At 58.2% G+C, this 18794-nt stretch overlaps 1 protein-coding gene across 1 annotated transcript; it reads right to left on the bottom strand.

The window, feature by feature from the left end:
- Positions 1 to 7677: 7677 nt before the first annotated feature.
- On the bottom strand, positions 7678 to 18411 carry LOC144952007 (tyrosine-protein kinase SRK3-like). Its single transcript, XM_078882389.1, has 8 exons — positions 18306 to 18411; positions 15300 to 15463; positions 14720 to 14888; positions 11635 to 11697; positions 11146 to 11298; positions 9543 to 9724; positions 8700 to 8856; positions 7678 to 7959 (listed from the first exon to the last, which is right to left on the bottom strand). The coding sequence occupies exons 1-8, from the start codon at positions 18409 to 18411 to the stop codon at positions 7760 to 7762; spliced, it is 1194 nt and encodes a 397-aa protein (XP_078738515.1). The 3' UTR covers positions 7678 to 7759.
- Positions 18412 to 18794: the final 383 nt, after the last annotated feature.

The raw sequence follows: 18794 nt of genomic DNA, 5'->3' as shown, positions 1-18794 counted from the left end.
CCACCCACGTCCTAGTCAAGGCCGTGTCCACCCACGTCCTAGTCAAGGCAGTGTCCACCCACGTCCTAGTCAAGGCCGTGTCCACCCACGTCCTAGTCAAGGCAGTGTCCACCCACGTCCTAGTCAAGGCTGTGTCCACCCACGTCCTAGTCAAGGCCGTGTCCACCCACGTCCTAGTCAAGGCAGTGTCCACCCACGTCCTAGTCAAGGCCTTGTCCACCCACGTCCTAGTCAAGGCCGTGTCCACCCACGTCCTAGTCAAGGCCTTGTCCACCCACGTCCTAGTCAAGGCCGTGTCCACCCACGTCCTAGTCAAGGCCGTGTCCACCCACGTCCTAGTCAAGGCCTTGTCCACCCACGTCCTAGTCAAGGCAGTGTCCACCCACGTCCTAGTCAAGGCCGTGTCCACCCACGTCCTAGTCAAGGCCGTGTCCACCCACGTCCTAGTCAAGGCCGTGTCCACCCACGTCCTAGTCAAGGCCTTGTCCACCCACGTCCTAGTCAAGGCCGTGTCCACCCACGTCCTAGTCAAGGCCGTGTCCACCCACGTCCTAGTCAAGGCCTTGTCCACCCACGTCCTAGTCAAGGCAGTGTCCACCCACGTCCTAGTCAAGGCCGTGTCCACCCACGTCCTAGTCAAGGCCGTGTCCACCCACGTCCTAGTCAAGGCCTTGTCCACCCACGTCCTAGTCAAGGCCGTGTCCACCCACGTCCTAGTCAAGGCCGTGTCCACCCACGTCCTAGTCAAGGCCTTGTCCACCCACGTCCTAGTCAAGGCAGTGTCCACCCACGTCCTCGTCAAGGCCGTGTCCACCCACGTCCTAGTCAAGGCCGTGTCCACCCACGTCCTAGTCAAGGCCGTGTCCACCCACGTCCTAGTCAAGGCCTTGTCCACCCACGTCCTAGTCAAGGCAGTGTCCACCCACGTCCTAGTCAAGGCTGTGTCCACCCACGTCCTAGTCAAGGCCGTGTCCACCCACGTCCTAGTCAAGGCAGTGTCCACCCACGTCCTAGTCAAGGCCTTGTCCACCCAGGTCCTAGTCAAGGCCGTGTCCACCCACGTCCTAGTCAAGGCCGTGTCCACCCACGTCCTAGTCAAGGCCTTGTCCACCCACGTCCTAGTCAAGGCCGTGTCCACCCACGTCCTAGTCAAGGCCGTGTCCACCCACGTCCTAGTCAAGGCCGTGTCCACCCACGTCCTAGTCAAGGCCTTGTCCACCCACGTCCTAGTCAAGGCCGTGTCCACCCACGTCCTAGTCAAGGCTGTGTCCACCCACGTCCTAGTCAAGGCCTTGTCCACCCACGTCCTAGTCAAGGCAGTGTCCACCCACGTCCTAGTCAAGGCCGTGTCCACCCACGTCCTAGTCAAGGCAGTGTCCACCCACGTCCTAGTCAAGGCCTTGTCCACCCACGTCCTAGTCAAGGCAGTGTCCACCCACGTCCTAGTCAAGGCCGTGTCCACCCACGTCCTAGTCAAGGCAGTGTCCACCCACGTCCTAGTCAAGGCTGTGTCCACCCACGTCCTAGTCAATGCCTTGTCCACCCACGTCCTAGTCAAGGCAGTGTCCACCCACGTCCTAGTCAAGGCCTTGTCCACCCACGTCCTAGTCAAGGCCTTGTCCACCCACGTCCTAGTCAAGGCCTTGTCCACCCACGTCCTAGTCAAGGCAGTGTCCACCCACGTCCTAGTCAAGGCTGTGTCCACCCACGTCCTAGTCAAGGCAGTGTCCACCCACGTCCTAGTCAAGGCCTTGTCCACCCACGTCCTAGTCAAGGCAGTGTCCACCCACGTCCTAGTCAAGGCCTTGTCCACCCACGTCCTAGTCAAGGCCTTGTCCACCCACGTCCTAGTCAAGGCTGTGTCCACCCACGTCCTAGTCAAGGCCTTGTCCACCCACGTCCTAGTCAAGGCCTTGTCCACCCACGTCCTAGTCAAGGCCGTGTCCACCCACGTCCTAGTCAAGGCCGTGTCCACCCACGTCCTAGTCAAGGCCGTGTCCACCCACGTCCTAGTCAAGGCAGTGTCCACCCACGTCCTAGTCAAGGCCGTGTCCACCCACGTCCTAGTCAAGGCCGTGTCCACCCACGTCCTAGTCAAGGCCGTGTCCACCCACGTCCTAGTCAAGGCTGTGTCCACCCACGTCCTAGTCAAGGCCTTGTCCACCCACGTCCTAGTCAAGGCCGTGTCCACCCACGTCCTAGTCAAGGCCTTGTCCACCCACGTCCTAGTCAAGGCCGTGTCCACCTACGTCCTAGTCAAGGCCGTGTCCACCCACGTCCTAGTCAAGGCAGTGTCCACCCACGTCCTAGTCAAGGCCTTGTCCACCCACGTCCTAGTCAAGGCCGTGTCCACCCACGTCCTAGTCAAGGCCGTGTCCACCCACGTCCTAGTCAAGGCCGTGTCCACCCACGTCCTAGTCAAGGCCTTGTCCACCCACGTCCTAGTCAAGGCCTTGTCCACCCACGTCCTAGTCAAGGCCTTGTCCACCCACGTCCTAGTCAAGGCAGTGTCCACCCACGTCCTAGTCAAGGCCTTGTCCACCCACGTCCTAGTCAAGGCCGTGTCCACCCACGTCCTAGTCAAGGCAGTGTCCACCCACGTCCTAGTCAAGGCCTTGTCCACCCACGTCCTAGTCAAGGCCGTGTCCACCCACGTCCTAGTCAAGGCCGTGTCCACCCACGTCCTAGTCAAGGCAGTGTCCACCCACGTCCTAGTCAAGGCCTTGTCCACCCACGTCCTAATCAAGGCCTTGTCCACCCACGTCCTAGTCAAGGCCGTGTCCACCCACGTCCTAGTCAAGGCCTTGTCCACCCACGTCCTAGTCAAGGCAGTGTCCACCCACGTCCTAGTCAAGGCTGTGTCCACCCACGTCCTAGTCAAGGCCTTGTCCACCCACGTCCTAGTCAAGGCCTTGTCCACCCACGTCCTAGTCAAGGCTGTGTCCACCCACGTCCTAGTCAAGGCCTTGTCCACCCACGTCCTAGTCAAGGCCGTGTCCACCCACGTCCTAGTCAAGGCCGTGTCCACCCACGTCCTAGTCAAGGCTGTGTCCACCCACGTCCTAGTCAAGGCTGTGTCCACCCACGTCCTAGTCAAGGCAGTGTCCACCCACGTCCTAGTCAAGGCCGTGTCCACCCACGTCCTAGTCAAGGCCGTGTCCACCCACGTCCTAGTCAAGGCTGTGTCCACCCACGTCCTAGTCAAGGCTGTGTCCACCCACGTCCTAGTCAAGGCAGTGTCCACCCACGTCCTAGTCAAGGCCGTGTCCACCCACGTCCTAGTCAAGGCAGTGTCCACCCACGTCCTAGTCAAGGCAGTGTCCACCCACGTCCTAGTCAAGGCTGTGTCCACCCACGTCCTAGTCAAGGCTGTGTCCACCCACGTCCTAGTCAAGGCAGTGTCCACCCACGTCCTAGTCAAGGCCGTGTCCACCCACGTCCTAGTCAAGGCAGTGTCCACCCACGTCCTAGTCAAGGCCTTGTCCACCCACGTCCTAGTCAAGGCCGTGTCCACCCACGTCCTAGTCAAGGCCGTGTCCACCCACGTCCTAGTCAAGGCCTTGTCCACCCACGTCCTAGTCAAGGCCGTGTCCACCCACGTCCTAGTCAAGGCAGTGTCCACCCACGTCCTAGTCAAGGCCTTGTCCACCCACGTCCTAGTCAAGGCAGTGTCCACCCACGTCCTAGTCAAGGCCAAGTGTGGATTGTTTCATGAAGGGTGGACTTGGCCCTGTGATATGAATGTGGAAGGATACATCTGGCGAAGTAGAACCAATCGGGTTGAGCACGCCGCATGTTTGCTTGGATGAGGCAGTCATCCAGCAGTGATATTCCCGCAGAGGCTGGATGCACACGTGATTGCTTTCGGCTCTGGGGACGGCGGTAGCGGTTCGTAGTGCAATGGTGAGCGCACTATGAACCTTGGCAACACAAGTTCGATTCCCGCTCACAACCGTGCAACACCATTGGCGAATATCTGAACCGGTTCAGGGCCTCCCCTTAGGTCGACTCAGCCTTAAATGAGTACTTGGTGCGGTGTGCATAATTGGGACCTGCATCCAGGGGTCTTGGCGGCCTATCGGATGGCTCCACACGCCTCCACGGGGCTCTCCCCTGTTTGTCTGATGTACGGGCGGGAGCAGGAGCTCCACATCGAGGCTCAACCGGGTAAAGCCTCCAAGACACGACGGGACGTCGCCGTGCCACTGCAGGTGACGCTCCAGTGGTTGTTGGAAGCACGTGCGGCGGCGAAGGAGAATGCCACTAAAACACAATTCGCTCACGAGGAGAATGTCGGGCGTCGCAAGCACGTGCTTCCTTGGGCAGTCGAGGAGAGGGTGATACTGTATTGCTCGCAGGTGCCGCTGCGAACAGCGCCAAAGTTGCACCGCCCGTGGCGAGGGCTGCTCTGAATTGTCGAGGTGAATCAGCCACAGTGCGTGCGAGTACAGGTGGGGCGTCGCCGTTGGTTTGTTCACCCATCACGCCTCAAACCATCGTCCATCCCGGCCCGATCATCTCATCTGCATGTCCTGTACGAACGGGGTCTGGAGTGTCCGACGTGCCAGGGCAGCCGTCCAAAGTAACTGTGCGACCCGACAAACGCATTGTGCCGCCCACAGAATGCCATCCTCCGAGTCGCAGGGGCCACCAGACTCCGCTACATGCGATGGACCGGCATCAAGGACCCGGTCGAAAGTTTATGGCTACGTTGATGGCTCTCCAAACCACGAAGATGGAATATCTTAATAATAATTGTCAGGATGTGTTTTGTTTGCATTCTGACCACGAGTTTTGTGGTAAATAAAGACATGATTCCTTGTAAAAGGTTTCAGTTTGGTGTTTTAACATCTTAACACACCTGTTTTGTTGCCAGAAAACAGGGGAAACCTATTCTCATCAACTATCTTTTCTCACGTCCAACCATTGTTGTGTTCCTTGCTGCGGTTGTTCATTCGTTGCGAGATGGCTGACACCACTCACTCGTCATGTTGTTGTTCTTCATTGCGAAAGTCGCGCGGCAGGTTCTCTTCGATGCGGATGTGTTTTGTCATTCTGCCCCAATTGTTGATATTTTATAAAGTTCTTCGTATTAGCTGGAATGGCTACATTTTAAGAGCAGGTGGGGTGGGGGGGGGTTATGACAGTAGAGTCAAACTATGGTGTGAGTGGACTAGTGGCCACGGGAGGTAATGCCAGGTGACAGAAGAGGCAGTGGAGTCAGCTGGTAGAGTGAGCGGTCGAGAACCGGCGAGAAGGTTCGGGAATGGGGGCGTGGCTTCGGGCCTGTTGCTGTGGAGTCTCCGCCTCTCTGAGTGTGAGCACGTAGCTCATGAATGAAGAATCCTTCCCAGGACAAGTGCGTCAGAGTCGTCCTGACACTAGTCACGAATTGGCACGTTCTGTTTGTGACAGACAATACTACATTGGCTGTCAGTTGGTGGCAGGTTTAATGACACATTTATATTTATCTGTTCCAATCCAAAATAACTTATATTATGGATATTGGTCGCAAAAGCCTACGTTTTAAGTTTTATTATAGATTAAAAAAGGATAATTGCCGCAATGAGTCATTGTTTTTTAAATTACTTCTTGTGTTAAGCATTCACACACACACACACCGATTCTCAATTAAATAGTCAACCGGTTATTTTATTGTTTTGCGAGTGGTGTAATACTAACCAAGATATGTCAGGAAGTAGGAAGTTGTGTTTCCGTGGTTATTACACATTGGTCCTACACTGCGATGTGGTGGAACACGTCCGTCTACCCATACACCAGGCCATCAAGAACCTTCCGCACCATCGTATGAGGTCGCTCAACCTTCGACAAAGTGAGTTCAACCCTGATGGTGCTCGGATGGCAGCAATGGACTTCCACAAGAAGTCACGAACACCTCTGGCTGCGATCTCCCGCATCGTCCAGTGTGCAAACCATGGCAGGAAAGCAAGCGCACGAGGGGGAAACGCTCTGTTCCACGCAGACGGATCAGCTGGAGTTCCCATTGTTGCTGTGCCTGGGGTATGGCACCTCGACGCCCACAGGACAGGAGTTTCACAGCATCTGTGTGGTGATCCACCAACCCTCGCTGCTGCTGCTGCTGCCTCCTCCACAACGCTGGGCACAGCTGCCTCAGCAGCGTAGCCACCACCACCACCATGGCCTCCCGGCTGTGGCTTGCAGTGTGTCACTTGAAGTCTGCCATGGACCTTCACTCCGTTCACAGGTTGTTTAATATCCTACCGCGCCATGAGTACGCATGACATAAGACACAGATTCATGATACATGTAAAACAATCGAAGCTAATAGAATACACTATTTACAATTAATTTAAATGTAGGCTTATTGGGTATTAATGACTATACAAATGAGCCAAATCGAGAAATAATACAAACGGGAGTAAACAATTATAGGAAAAAGTCACCGCATTTACAGACCCACATTTGTGCTAGTTCAACCAACCGCATGGGAGCGAATCGAATAAATATACATGGAACAGTACAAGCAAAACAGTACTATTGAAATGGTAATACAAGAAACAATACAAACGAGTCCGTAGAGAAACCGATAAGAGAGAGTCGCAACTGCGAATGGTTGGCAATCCGTGGGACGTCTGCTCGTGGCCAGAGCATGTGTGGAATTGCTGCGTGCCTGCATGGCCACTCGCAGGTGCAATCGAGTCACTCGCATACACAGCCAGGCCCACAGCAGTTGGTGGCCATGCCTGTCGATGGGCAGGAGAGGAGCGCATCTGCTGAAAGGGGTCATTGCGTGCGGTCCCCGATATCTCACAACAATAAGAACAAGAACGATGACCGCTCATGACGCTACGCCGCCCACACGGTCCCCGCTCATTCTCCCCAGATCCCAACGGGATATTTTGTAGTCGTCCACGCGTGGATCGCGATCGGCCACCGCAGCCGGAGAGTCTCTCGCGACAAGAACGGGTCCCCTGTGGTGCAGGGGGCAGCAGTGGCGTCCTCCAAATGCCGCCGTGAGTGCCGGGGTTGTGGCTGTGCCTGCTGCTTGATTCACTTCCTTACCAAGAGCCCCGATATTGCCATGAACATCCCCATTTAGCCCATTTTACAGCTTGTTTTAAATAATAAGAATGTATAATCGTTGATCTTTCGGGCAATCACCATTCTTCATAGCACATAAACCAACGTTATTATATTGTTTTAATATTCGACAATATTATTTCCCACCCTCCCTGCCACATGCGAGCAATGCTCGACAGCCGAACTGATGTTTTTAACTCTCAGAACTAAATTTTGACAAAATGTGAGTGAACAACCAAACTTAATCATGTTTGATGGTGTTGTTGTGCAATCATTAGTGATGGAGCTGAGACCAACTCACTATACTTGAGGACCTAGTTTAATCGCAACTCAGTGTGAGTCTGCGGGTCTCTACGTAGGTTTTTGGTCAAAGAGCTGAGACCATCAACTCACTGTACTTGGGAACCCAGTTTAGCTGCATGCAAGTGGCTGGCTGCCAGGATCAGAACCCGGGAGCTGAGCCGTCCCGGCCCGGCGCTCTGACCTCCGAGCCACATGTGGACTGAAGACGATTCGATCGCACGGGTGGCCGAGAACAAACACCGTGATCCCAAAACTCGATTCCCAGCAACATCGGCTCAATGCCTCCAACACGGCCATGACGACCCACCTGGCCACTCGTGAGTGCATAGTCCACGTGCAAGTTCCTGGTCGGACTCGAAGGGTTTTCTTTAAAGTCCCCCAGTTTCTGCGACGTTTAAAAGCCGCCCTTTTCACGCTGGTAAGCGAGCGAGACTCTGTGCAGCTCTGGCTTGAGGTCTGCAAAGGACGGCCTCTTCCTGTGCTCCGCGTGCCAGCACTTGAGAATGATCCGGTACACGGCGTCTGGGCAGCCTTCCGGCTTCTCCAGCCGGCCCCCTGTACAGACGAAGTACTGGACGTTCTGCATCGTCATCCCTAGAGACGCACGCACGGGTGGCAGTTAACAACGTGGTGGGCGGGGGGGGGGGCACGTGCCGAGTGGCGCCCTCCCGCCCGTCCCCTCCATCCTACGGCCCGATGTGCAGAACTTCAGGGGTTAGGGGGGGGGGCTCTCTCCTGGAAGAGTCAGCAGAGATTTCATTAACAAATCGCTGTGTAGAATGAATGGCTACCGGTAGAAATCCACTACACGGTACCCGCTCATTGCTCTCGTAGAGAGAGGGGGGGACTCAGAGGAGCTAGGAGGAGCAACTGCAGACGAGGAACAGGGAGGTAGCAGCCACATGGTGGGGAGCCAGCGCCACGACAATTGCCCAAGCTCTGCGGTGCTATAGACATTAAGGTGATGACACCTTAGCGTGTGAGGCGGGCGGGGGGTGATAGGTTCATCAATTATCTCCCAGCCTGCGTGGGTGGGGCGGCCAAGTCCCCCCCCCCCTGATGAGGGAGAGGGAGAGGACCAGGTGACCACCGTGCCGCAGTGGTGTAGGGGACACGCGGGTGTTGGGACTTGGCCCAATAGGGTCCGGCTTTGGGCCCTGCATCGAGCAAAACGTCGGAGAACGTCCCGTGGTGACGACGTGCGGACAGACGCACCATCCCACTCGTCATCATCATCATCGTCTTTATTTCTTAAAAGCGTGTGTCTTATCAAAATATCTCAGAGCGCTTTACAAAAGCAATAAAATCAATAATGACAGCACTCACGCTCTCACCTGAGTATGGCATCGCCCCGAAGGTGAATATCTCGTAGAGGACCACGCCGAATGACCACACGTCGCACTCGCGCGTGTACACGCCGTGCTCCATGGTTTCCGGGGCGGTCCATGGGATGGGCACGTGCATGCCGTCCGCGATCTGGTAGTAATCACCCTGTGCAGACCGCGAGCGTTTCCATCCCTCGTGAGCCCCACCGTCGCGGACGCAGCGCCCGGCAGCGAGTACAGCAGCAATACATTCACACGTTTGCGCATCACGTGACAATTTTATGAATGTGACTGTTAGGTGGAGGAGGGCGTACAGCACCCAAAACATCCATTGCGAATCACAGACATTGCGATATACGTGCGGCAAACCACCGGGTTTTTTCCCCCATTTGGTGACTGGTAACGCAACCCTCGTCCACAGCTGGAGATCCCAGGTCGCACTGGCAAGCGCGGCGTGGCTGTGTAATGGTAGCTGGAGCCTGACAGAGATGGCTGCCAACTCACCACGTGGCACAACCATGTGGCCGAAATTGAGCCGGGAATGTAGGGTAGGAAAAGAGAGCGAGGTGGGCTACAAGGCCCCTGTGTGGTGCTGCTCACGCGTGGTTCACCTGTCGATGTGCAGACACCACACACAAGTGTTCATGACCGTTAACACCTTCATATAGAGAGGACTGCACAGCCTGGGCAATCGTTGGTGCTACCGCTCCTCATCTGTGGCTCCTCCTCCGAGTTGCCCTCCGTCTCTCTCCATGCGAGGGATGAGCGGGTACCGCGTGCGGCCGTGGTCGCATCGTCGCTTGATGACCATAGAGACACCCTCCCCCCACCCCCCGTCTCCAGCGCTCCCACCTTCAGGAAGTGGGCGAGCCCAAAGTCGGCCACCTTGCAGATGCCGGCGTCCCCCACGAGCACGTTGCGGGCCGCCAGGTCGCAGTGGATGTAGTTGTTGCTCTCCAGGTACTCCATGCCCGAGGCGACGCCATGCGCCATGAACAGCATGTCCGCCAGGCCCAGCTCCTGCCTGCATCGGCCTGTGTTGGCGGTGGCGGTGACGGTGGTGGCGGAGATGGCGGTGGCGGTGACGGTGGTGATGACGGTGGTGGTGGTGGAGATGGAGGCGGTGGTGGCGGTGATGGCGGTGGCAGTGATGGTGACGGTGGTAGTGGTGGCGGAGAGAGTATCGGTTATCTGATATAATGTTTACACACGTTTAGTATTCATGCCATTTTCATAGCACAGGGACATTATCAATCAGACTTTATCCTGGAAAAATCCGATGAGCTATGAAGCTCTTTTCACAGATGCCCAGTAGGGGCGGCCGTTCAACGTAAGGCGCTGTGCTTCACAGACAGGTACAGGTATCCATCAGGGCAGCGATGCTGCTCCTGCTGCTGCTGTGTGCGATCCCTACGAAGTAATTTGCAGGTGATTTTGTAGCATTTGAATGTTTTGTGGCTAACAACGGTAACATTGTTATACCTCTCAGCTACGAGTAGAAATTGCAGAGCCCATTGGAAACCCGTGGAGCACAGGGGGAGATCATACAAATGGCACACGCTCACACTCTGTCGCTCACACTCTGCATGCACACTCCACACACAGCAAGGCAGCTCGAGTCCGGAATCGAACCCAGGCGCCTTCTTGCTACGAGGCGCGTTGGTTGCCGCTGCCGCCGACAATGTTACAGCTTCAACCAGGAGCTTCAGCCAGATATTGCTGGAGAGAGGGAGGGAAAGAGCGAGGGAGGGAGAGAGTGGAGAGAGCGAGGGGAGATCAGAGAGAGAGAGGGAAGGGAGAGAGTGGGGAGAGTGAGGGGAGAGGGTAGAAGAGTTAGGAGAGAAAAGGCAGAGAGGGAAGGGAGAGTGGGGAGAGTGAGGATAGAGGTGGGAGAGTTAGGAGAGAAAAGAGAGAGAGGGAAGGGAGAGTGGGAGGGGTGAGTTTGAAGGGAGAGTGTGGAAAGTACGGGGACAGGAGGAGGACAAGAGAGTAAAGAGAGAGCGAGGGGAGAGAGGGAGGGGAGGGTTAGGAAAGGGTAGCGAGGGGGTGAATGAAAGACGTGAGATATGGAATGGAGAGAGAAGGAGGAGAGCAGAGCGTGAAATCTTTTGTGAAATCTTTCATTTAAAAGGGGGGGGGCACATAAAGCAAAGCACTGAAAAAACTAAATGATGAACGAAGCAAAGTGCCGACTACACCGGGCATCTTCTTGTTTCCTCTGATCGTAAAAGGGAGAGAGAGGGAGGGAGGGAGAGAGCTTCACCCAGGTAAAGCTGGAGAGAGAGAGAGAGAGGGAGGGGGAGGGAGAGAGAGGGAGGGGGAGGGAGAGAGAGGGGGAGGGAGGGGGAGGGAGGGAGCTTCACCCAGGTAAAGCTGGAAAGAGAGGGGGAGGGAGAGGGAGGCGGAGGGAGGGGGAGGGAGGGGGAGGGAGGGGGAGGGAGGGAGAGAGCTTCACCCAGGTACAGCTGGAGGCTGCCGTTCGGAATGAGCTCTGTGACGATCCAGCAGGCGGAGCGGTCCTGGCAGATGGCGAAGATCTTGAGGACGTTCTCGTCCTTGAAAAGAGTCATCTTCTTCACCTCGCTCAGGAAATCCTTCGGGGTCGTGGCTGAAAGGGCAAAGTTCACAGTTGGCGTGAGTGCCGGTGCTCGTTTAGCCTCAATGGTGCCACTGTTTGTGAATCACCACCGCCGGGTGCGGATTTCATTGTTGGAATGCTCCTTGTCTCGGAAACGTGAATAAAGATTTTTTGTTTTTATTAAAATTATTGAAATAAAAAAACCTAAGGGATTGAAATGTTTGTACCATGCATGAAACTCTTTTTAAAGGTGAAAATGTTAAATGAGGTGAAAATGTTAAATGGCGTGAAAAAATATTCAACTGTCATGCTCAAATAATGACAAAAAAACGTTTAGGTCCATTGCAAGGGAAATGTGAAACTCACATTGCGACGATGCGCGCTGGTTGTTGACTTCGTCGCTGCAGGATCCCTCCATCTGCCCCAAATCTAACACGAGAGAACGAGCAGCGAGTACAGCACAGAGAGAACACTGGGATATAGAGAGGACCGCAGAACTTGGACAATTGCTGGTATCAGCTCCTCACTGCCTGGCCGCTCCTGCTGATGATGCTGAGTCCCACCCCACTATCCACACACCCAGTCCCACCCCACGACCCCCACACCCAGCCCCACTCCACTACCCACGCACCCAGTCACACTCCACTACCCACACACCCAGTCCCACTCCACTACCCACGCACCCAGTCACACTCCACTACCCCCGCACCCAGTCCCACCCCATGACCCCCACACCCAGCCCCACTCCACTACCCACGCACCCAGTCACACTCCACTACCCACACACCCAGTCCCACCCCACGACCCCCACACCCAGCCCCACTCCACTACCCACGCACCCAGTCACACTCCACTACCCACACACCCAGTCCCACTCCACTACCCACACACCCAGTCACACTCCACTACCCACACACCCAGTCACACTCCACTACCCACACACCCAGTCACACTCCACTACCCACACACCCAGTCCCACTCCACTACCCCCGCACCCAGTCCCACCCCATGACCCCCACACCCAGCCCCACTCCACTACCCACGCACCCAGTCACACTCCACTACCCACACACCCAGTCCCACCCCACGACCCCCACACCCAGCCCCACTCCACTACCCACGCACCCAGTCACACTCCACTACCCACACACCCAGTCCCACTCCACTACCCACGCACCCAGTCACACTCCACTACCCCCGCACCCAGTCCCACCCCATGACCCCCACACCCAGCCCCACTCCACTACCCACGCACCCAGTCACACTCCACTACCCACACACCCAGTCACACTCCACTACCCACACACCCAGTCCCACCCCACGACCCCCACACCCAGCCCCACTCCACTACCCACGCACCCAGTCACACTCCACTACCCACACACCCAGTCCCACTCCACTACCCACACACCCAGTCACACTCCACTACCCACACACCCAGTCACACTCCACTACCCACACACCCAGTCACACTCCACTACCCCCGCACCCAGTCCCACTCCACTACCCACACACCCAGCCCCACCCCACTACCTACGCACCCAGTCCCACTCCACTACCCCCGCACCCAGTCACACTCCACTACCCCCGCACCCAGCCCCACCCCACTACCCACGCACCCAGTCCCACTCCACTACCCCCGCACCCAGTCACACTCCACTACCCCCGCACCCTGTCCCACTCCACTACCCCCGCACCCAGTCACACTCCACTACCCCCGCACCCAGTCCCACTCCACTACCCCCACACCCAGTCCCACTCCACTACCCCCGCACCCAGTCCCACCCCACTACCCACACGCCGATTCCCACCCCACTACCCCCACACCCAGTCCCACCCCACTACCCCCACACCCAGTCCCACCCCACTACCCCCGCACCCAGTCCCACCCCACTACCCCCACACCCAGTCCCACCCCACTACCCCCACACCCAGTCCCATCCCACTACCCCCACACCCAGCCCCACCCCACTACCCCCACACCCAGTCCCATCCCACTACCCCCACACCCAGCCCCACCCCACTACCCCCACACCCAGTCCCATCCCACTACCCCCACACCCAGTCCCATCCCACTACCCCCACACCCAGCCCCACCCCACTACCCCCACACCCAGTCCCATCCCACTACCCCCACACCCAGTCCCATCCCACTACCCCCACACCCAGCCCCACCCCACTACCCCCACACCCAGTCCCATCCCACTACCCCCACACCCAGTCACACCCCACTACCCCCACACCCAGTCCCACTCCACTACCCCCACACCCAGTCACACTCCACTACCCTCACACCCAGTCACACCCCACTACCCCCACACCCAGTCCCACTCCACTACCCACACACCCAGTCCCACCCCACTACCCCCACACCCAGTCACACCCCACTACCCCCACACCCAGTCCCACTCCACTACCCCCACACCCAGTCACACTCCACTACCCCCACACCCAGTCCCACTCCACTACCCCCGCACCCAGTCACACCCCACTACCCCCACACCCAGTCCCACTCCACTACCCCCACACCCAGTCACACTCCACTACCCCCACACCCAGTCCCACTCCACTACCCCCACACCCAGTCCCACTACCCCCGCACCCAGTCACACCCCACTACCCCCACACCCAGTCCCACCCCACTACCCCCACACCCAGTCCCACCCCACTACCCCCACACCCAGTCCCACCCCACTACCCACACGCCCAGTCCCACCCCACTACCCCCGCACCCAGTCCCACTCCACTACCCCCGCACCCAGTCCCACTCCACTACCCCCGCACCCAGTCCCACTCCACTACCCCCGCACCCAGTCCCACTCCACTACCCCCGCACCCAGTCACACTCCACTACCCCCGCACCCAGTCCCACCCCACTACCCCCACACCCAGTCCCACCCCACTACCCCCACACCCAGTCCCACCCCACTACCCCCACACCCAGTCCCACCCCACTACCCCCACACCCAGTCCCACCCCACTACCCCCACACCCAGTCACACCCCACTACCCCCACACCCAGTCCCACCCCACTACCCCCGCACCCAGTGCCACCCCACTACCCCCACACCCAGTCACACTCCACTACCCCCACACCCAGTCCCACTCCACTACCCCCGCACCCAGTCCCACCCCACTACCCCCGCACCCAGTCCCACCCCACTACCCCCACACACAGTCCCACCCCACTACCCCCACACCCAGTCACACTCCACTACCCCCACACCCAGTCCCACCCCACTACCCCCGCACCCAGTCCCACTCCACTACCCCCGCACCCAGTCCCACTCCACTACCCCCACACCCAGTCCCACTCCACTACCCCCGCACCCAGTCACACCCCACTACCCCCACACCCAGTCCCACCCCACTACCCACACGCCGATTCCCACCCCACGACCCACGGCGCTGGGTGCAGGCCGCCCGAGTGTGTGAGCGAGACCGCACCCACCCACATTGAAGATCTTGACGGCCACTCTGATGCGGCCGTTCCACCGGCCCTCGAACACGGTGCTGAACCGGCCCGCTCCCAGCTTCTCGCCCAGCTCGATGGACTCGCGTGGCACTTCCCACTCGTTGAACAGCTCCGGGCTCAGGCTGCTGATGGTTGGCACGTACTCCTGGCCAACGCGGGAAGGGGGGTTGGGAGTTGCAGGCGGTGGGGTTATCAGATCGCACGCACTAAAGTTTGTAAATCTGCCTCCTTCCCGCGGGGGGTTGGCGTCGAGGAGGAGCCGTACCATTGGCGCGCCAGGAGAAGGCGGTACAGCAAAGTGCGGACTGAACTCAATCTGTCCCATCTGTAGGGAGTAGAGTGGCGCTCCATCCCAAGCGTGGGTTTTCTCCGGGCGCTTCAGTTTTCTGTCACGTGTATGAACACGAATTTAATCAGCTGAAAAGTCTGACTAGGTAGAGGACCGCAGAGTTTGGGCGACTGCCGCTAGCACTGCGGGTTGCCCTGCCGCGCTGGAGGGGCGGCTCGGACACGAATCTGCACTGCCGTTGGCGCGACGGGTGCTGTGCGCTGGCACCTTCTCGCCGGGCGGCCCGAGGGGACAGACCAAGCCCTCGGGCGCCTCCAGGTAGTGCCCCACCAGCTGCAGCACGGAGGCGAAGGCCAGGCCATCCTGGATGCTCACGCGCCTGTCCGGTCCCCTCGTCATGAGGTAGTGCACCACCTCGCTCTGCGCGTACACTGCCCACCCACCAGCCGACGCCACAACACAATAACACTCGAGACGGGCGTTCACATGCACACGAATTGTCATCACGGGCATAGCAGAACCATAAAACACTGACAGCAAAACGACTCAACTAAACAATGTTGTTATTTGACCAGGTAAGGCCCACTGAACTATGTTGCTCTTTTTCAGAAGCGACCTGGCCACAAATGATACCTCAACGAAGTGGTTTATTAATTTACAGGAGCCAAATACGCTCGACCAGTGGTTCTTAACCTTGACTGCGGCCTTGCACCCCTTTGGTTCTCACTCGTAAAAAAAATGTTTACAATGTTAATAAATACATTGGGGTTTGATGAAACAAAGTAGTTGTACTCATGTGCCCGTGCTTAATTTGTGTTTCAATGATTTACCTTGTGAACAAATCTGCCCACGTCTCACACCCCCAGGGGGTGCAGGGTGCACTCCATCTGAGGAAGAACCACTGCTCTAGACGCATGAGGTTGACTCGACGTGTGCAGAGAGAACCCAGAGAAACATCCACGCTACCACGGGGAGAGAGACAAGCAAACTCCAAATATACAGGAGTCAGTCGGGATTGAACCTAAGCCCTCCTGCATACCAGGCGAGGTAGTTAACATCTCATCACCGTGGCACTGCTGGATACGGACCTCACAGTCAGAAGAAGGGGCCTGGGTCTGACTGACCCAGGCAACTTTCTGCGTGGAGTTGATATGTTCGAAGGTAAAATACCAAACGCAGTGACAATAACACGTCACGTCAAGTCTGTTAAAGCTAACCAAATACTACACAAAGCCAGTGAATTATTATTACTAGAGAGAATACAGCACAACAGGAGTGAATTATCTCACATTTCGGAATCTCTAAGGCACTTGCACTTAAATATCAGCAATAGTGTATCCATGCATTATAGGAATATAATCGATACTATAACACAACACTTTGATCTGAACCATCCGGAAAAGTGCACGGCAGTTGCCCACAAAAGCATCGAGCTCCCGGGACGCTGCCCCGTTAGACCCACGACTGCAGCCAGCCGCTGCTCTCGGACCGGCTGCCCCGTTAGACGCACGCCCGTAGCCAGCAGCCCCGTTAGACCCACGACCGTAGCCAGCTGCCCCGTTAGACCCACGACCGTAGCCAGCAGCCCCGTTAGACGCACGGCCGTAGCCAGCAGCCCCGTTAGACCCACGACCGTAGCCAGCTGCCCCGTTAGACCCACGACCGTAGCCAGCAGCCCCGTTAGACGCATGGCCGTAGCCAGCAGCCCCGTTAGACCCACGACCGTAGCCAGCAGCCCCGTTAGACCCACGACCGTAGCCAGCTGCCCCGTTAGACGCACGGCCGTAGCCAGCAGCCCCGTTAGACGCACGACCGTAGCCAGCTGCCCCGTTAGACCCACGACCGTAGCCAGCAGCCCCGTTAGACGCACGGCCGTAGCCAGCTGCCCCGTTAGACGCACGACCGTAGCCAGCTGCCCCGTTAGACCCACGACCGTAGCCAGCTGCCCCGTTAGACCCACGACCGTAGCCAGCTGCCCCGTTAGACGCACGGCCGTAGCCAGCTGCCCCGTTAGACCCACGACCGTAGCCAGCTGCCCCGTTAGACCCACGACCGTAGCCAGCTGCCCCGTTAGACCCACGACCGTAGCCTGCTGCCCCGTTAGACGCACGACCGTAGCCAGCTGCCCCGTTAGACCCACGACCGTAGCCAGCAGCCCCGTTAGACGCACGGCCGTAGCCAGCTGCCCCGTTAGACGCACGACCGTAGCCAGCAGCCCCGTTAGACGCACGGCCGTAGCCAGCTGCCCCGTTAGACCCACGACCGTAGCCAGCAGCCCCGTTAGACCCACGACCGTAGCCAGCTGCCCCGTTAGACGCACGGCCGTAGCCAGCAGCCCCGTTAGACGCACGACCGTAGCCAGCTGCCCCATTAGACCCACGACCGTAGCCAGCAGCCCCGTTAGACGCACGGCCGTAGCCAGCTGCCCCGTTAGACGCACGACCGTAGCCAGCTGCCCCGTTAGACCCACGACCGTAGCCAGCTGCCCCGTTAGACCCACGACCGTAGCCAGCAGCCCCGTTAGACGCACGGCCGTAGCCAGCTGCCCCGTTAGACCCACGACCGTAGCCAGCTGCCCCGTTAGACCCACGACCGTAGCCAGCTGCCCCGTTAGACGCACGGCCGTAGCCAGCTGCCCCGTTAGACCCACGACCGTAGCCAGCTGCCCCGTTAGACCCACGACCGTAGCCAGCAGCCCCGTTAGACGCACGGCCGTAGCCAGCTGCCCCGTTAGACGCACGACCGTAGCCAGCAGCCCCGTTAGACCCACGACCGTAGCCAGCTGCCCCGTTAGACCCACGACCGTAGCCAGCAGCCCCGTTAGACGCACGGCCGTAGCCAGCTGCCCCGTTAGACGCACGACCGTAGCCAGCTGCCCCGTTAGACGCACGGCCGTAGCCAGCAGCCCCGTTAGACGCACGACCGTAGCCAGCTGCCCCGTTAGACGCACGACCGTAGCCAGCTGCCCCGTTAGACCCACGACCGTAGCCAGCAGCCCCGTTAGACGCACGGCCGTAGCCAACAGCCCCGTTAGACGCACGACCGTAGCCAGCAGCCCCGTTAGACACACGGCCGTAGCCAGCAGCCCCGTTAGACGCACGGCCGTAGCCAGCAGCCCCGTTAGACGCACGGCCGTAGCCAGCAGCCCCGTTAGACCCACGACCGTAGCCAGCAGCCCCGTTAGACCCACGACCGTAGCCAGCAGCCTTGTTAGACGCACGGCCGTAGACGGTTGCCGCCCTCTGTCCAAACGCGGCAGGGAGAAGACGTTACCGGAGAGCGAGTAGGAGTCGGGGCGCGAGGGGCTGGCGCGCACCAGGAACCTTCCCTCTTGCCTGGGCTCCTTCTTCAGAAGCCTCTCGCACTCCTGCCGCTGCATCAGCCCAAAGTACCACCTGGGGGACGACAAACGTGACCCGGCGGCCATCGCGTGCACTTCGTGAGAGCCGTGCGGCGGCATTGGTGTTGGCGACTCAGAGGCACCACGAGGAGGAACCACGGACGAGCCGGAAGATATCAGCCACTCAGTGAGGAGCCGGTGCTACCAACGATTGCCCAAACTCTACAACCCTCTATATGTTTAGGGTGTGAGTGCTTAGATGTTTGAGGGTTATTGAAGTTCGAGTCATTACAATGACCTCACAAAAGTGGGCTTGACCAGGTCATGTCATGCTCGCATTACTCTTGCTATCGTCATGCCACTCGGTAACCCAGGGAAATCTCACCGAGTTTCAAGGCTCTTTTCAGGAGGGTCCTGCCAAG

This window comes from Lampetra fluviatilis, chromosome 65 (genome assembly GCF_964198595.1).
Source record: "Lampetra fluviatilis chromosome 65, kcLamFluv1.1, whole genome shotgun sequence".
Lineage (NCBI taxonomy): Eukaryota > Metazoa > Chordata > Hyperoartia > Petromyzontiformes > Petromyzontidae > Lampetra > Lampetra fluviatilis.
The sequence above is the reverse complement of the archived record's forward strand: the minus strand, read 5'-3'. Positions and strand labels throughout refer to the sequence as shown.

Excerpts from the sequence above, each read along its gene's own strand:
- LOC144952007 (XM_078882389.1), bottom strand. The coding sequence starts at position 18,411 with ATGCAGCGGCAGGAGTGCGAGAGGCTTCTGAAGAAGGAGCCCAGGCAA. Across the intron at positions 15,464-18,305 it reads CGACTCCTACTCGCTCTCCG|TGTACGCGCAGAGCGAGGTG; the intron begins GTAACGTCTTCT and ends GTGGGTGGGCAG. Across the intron at positions 7,960-8,699 it reads CGGGGCGATGCCATACTCAG|GGATGACGATGCAGAACGTC; the intron begins GTGAGAGCGTGA and ends GTGCGTCTCTAG.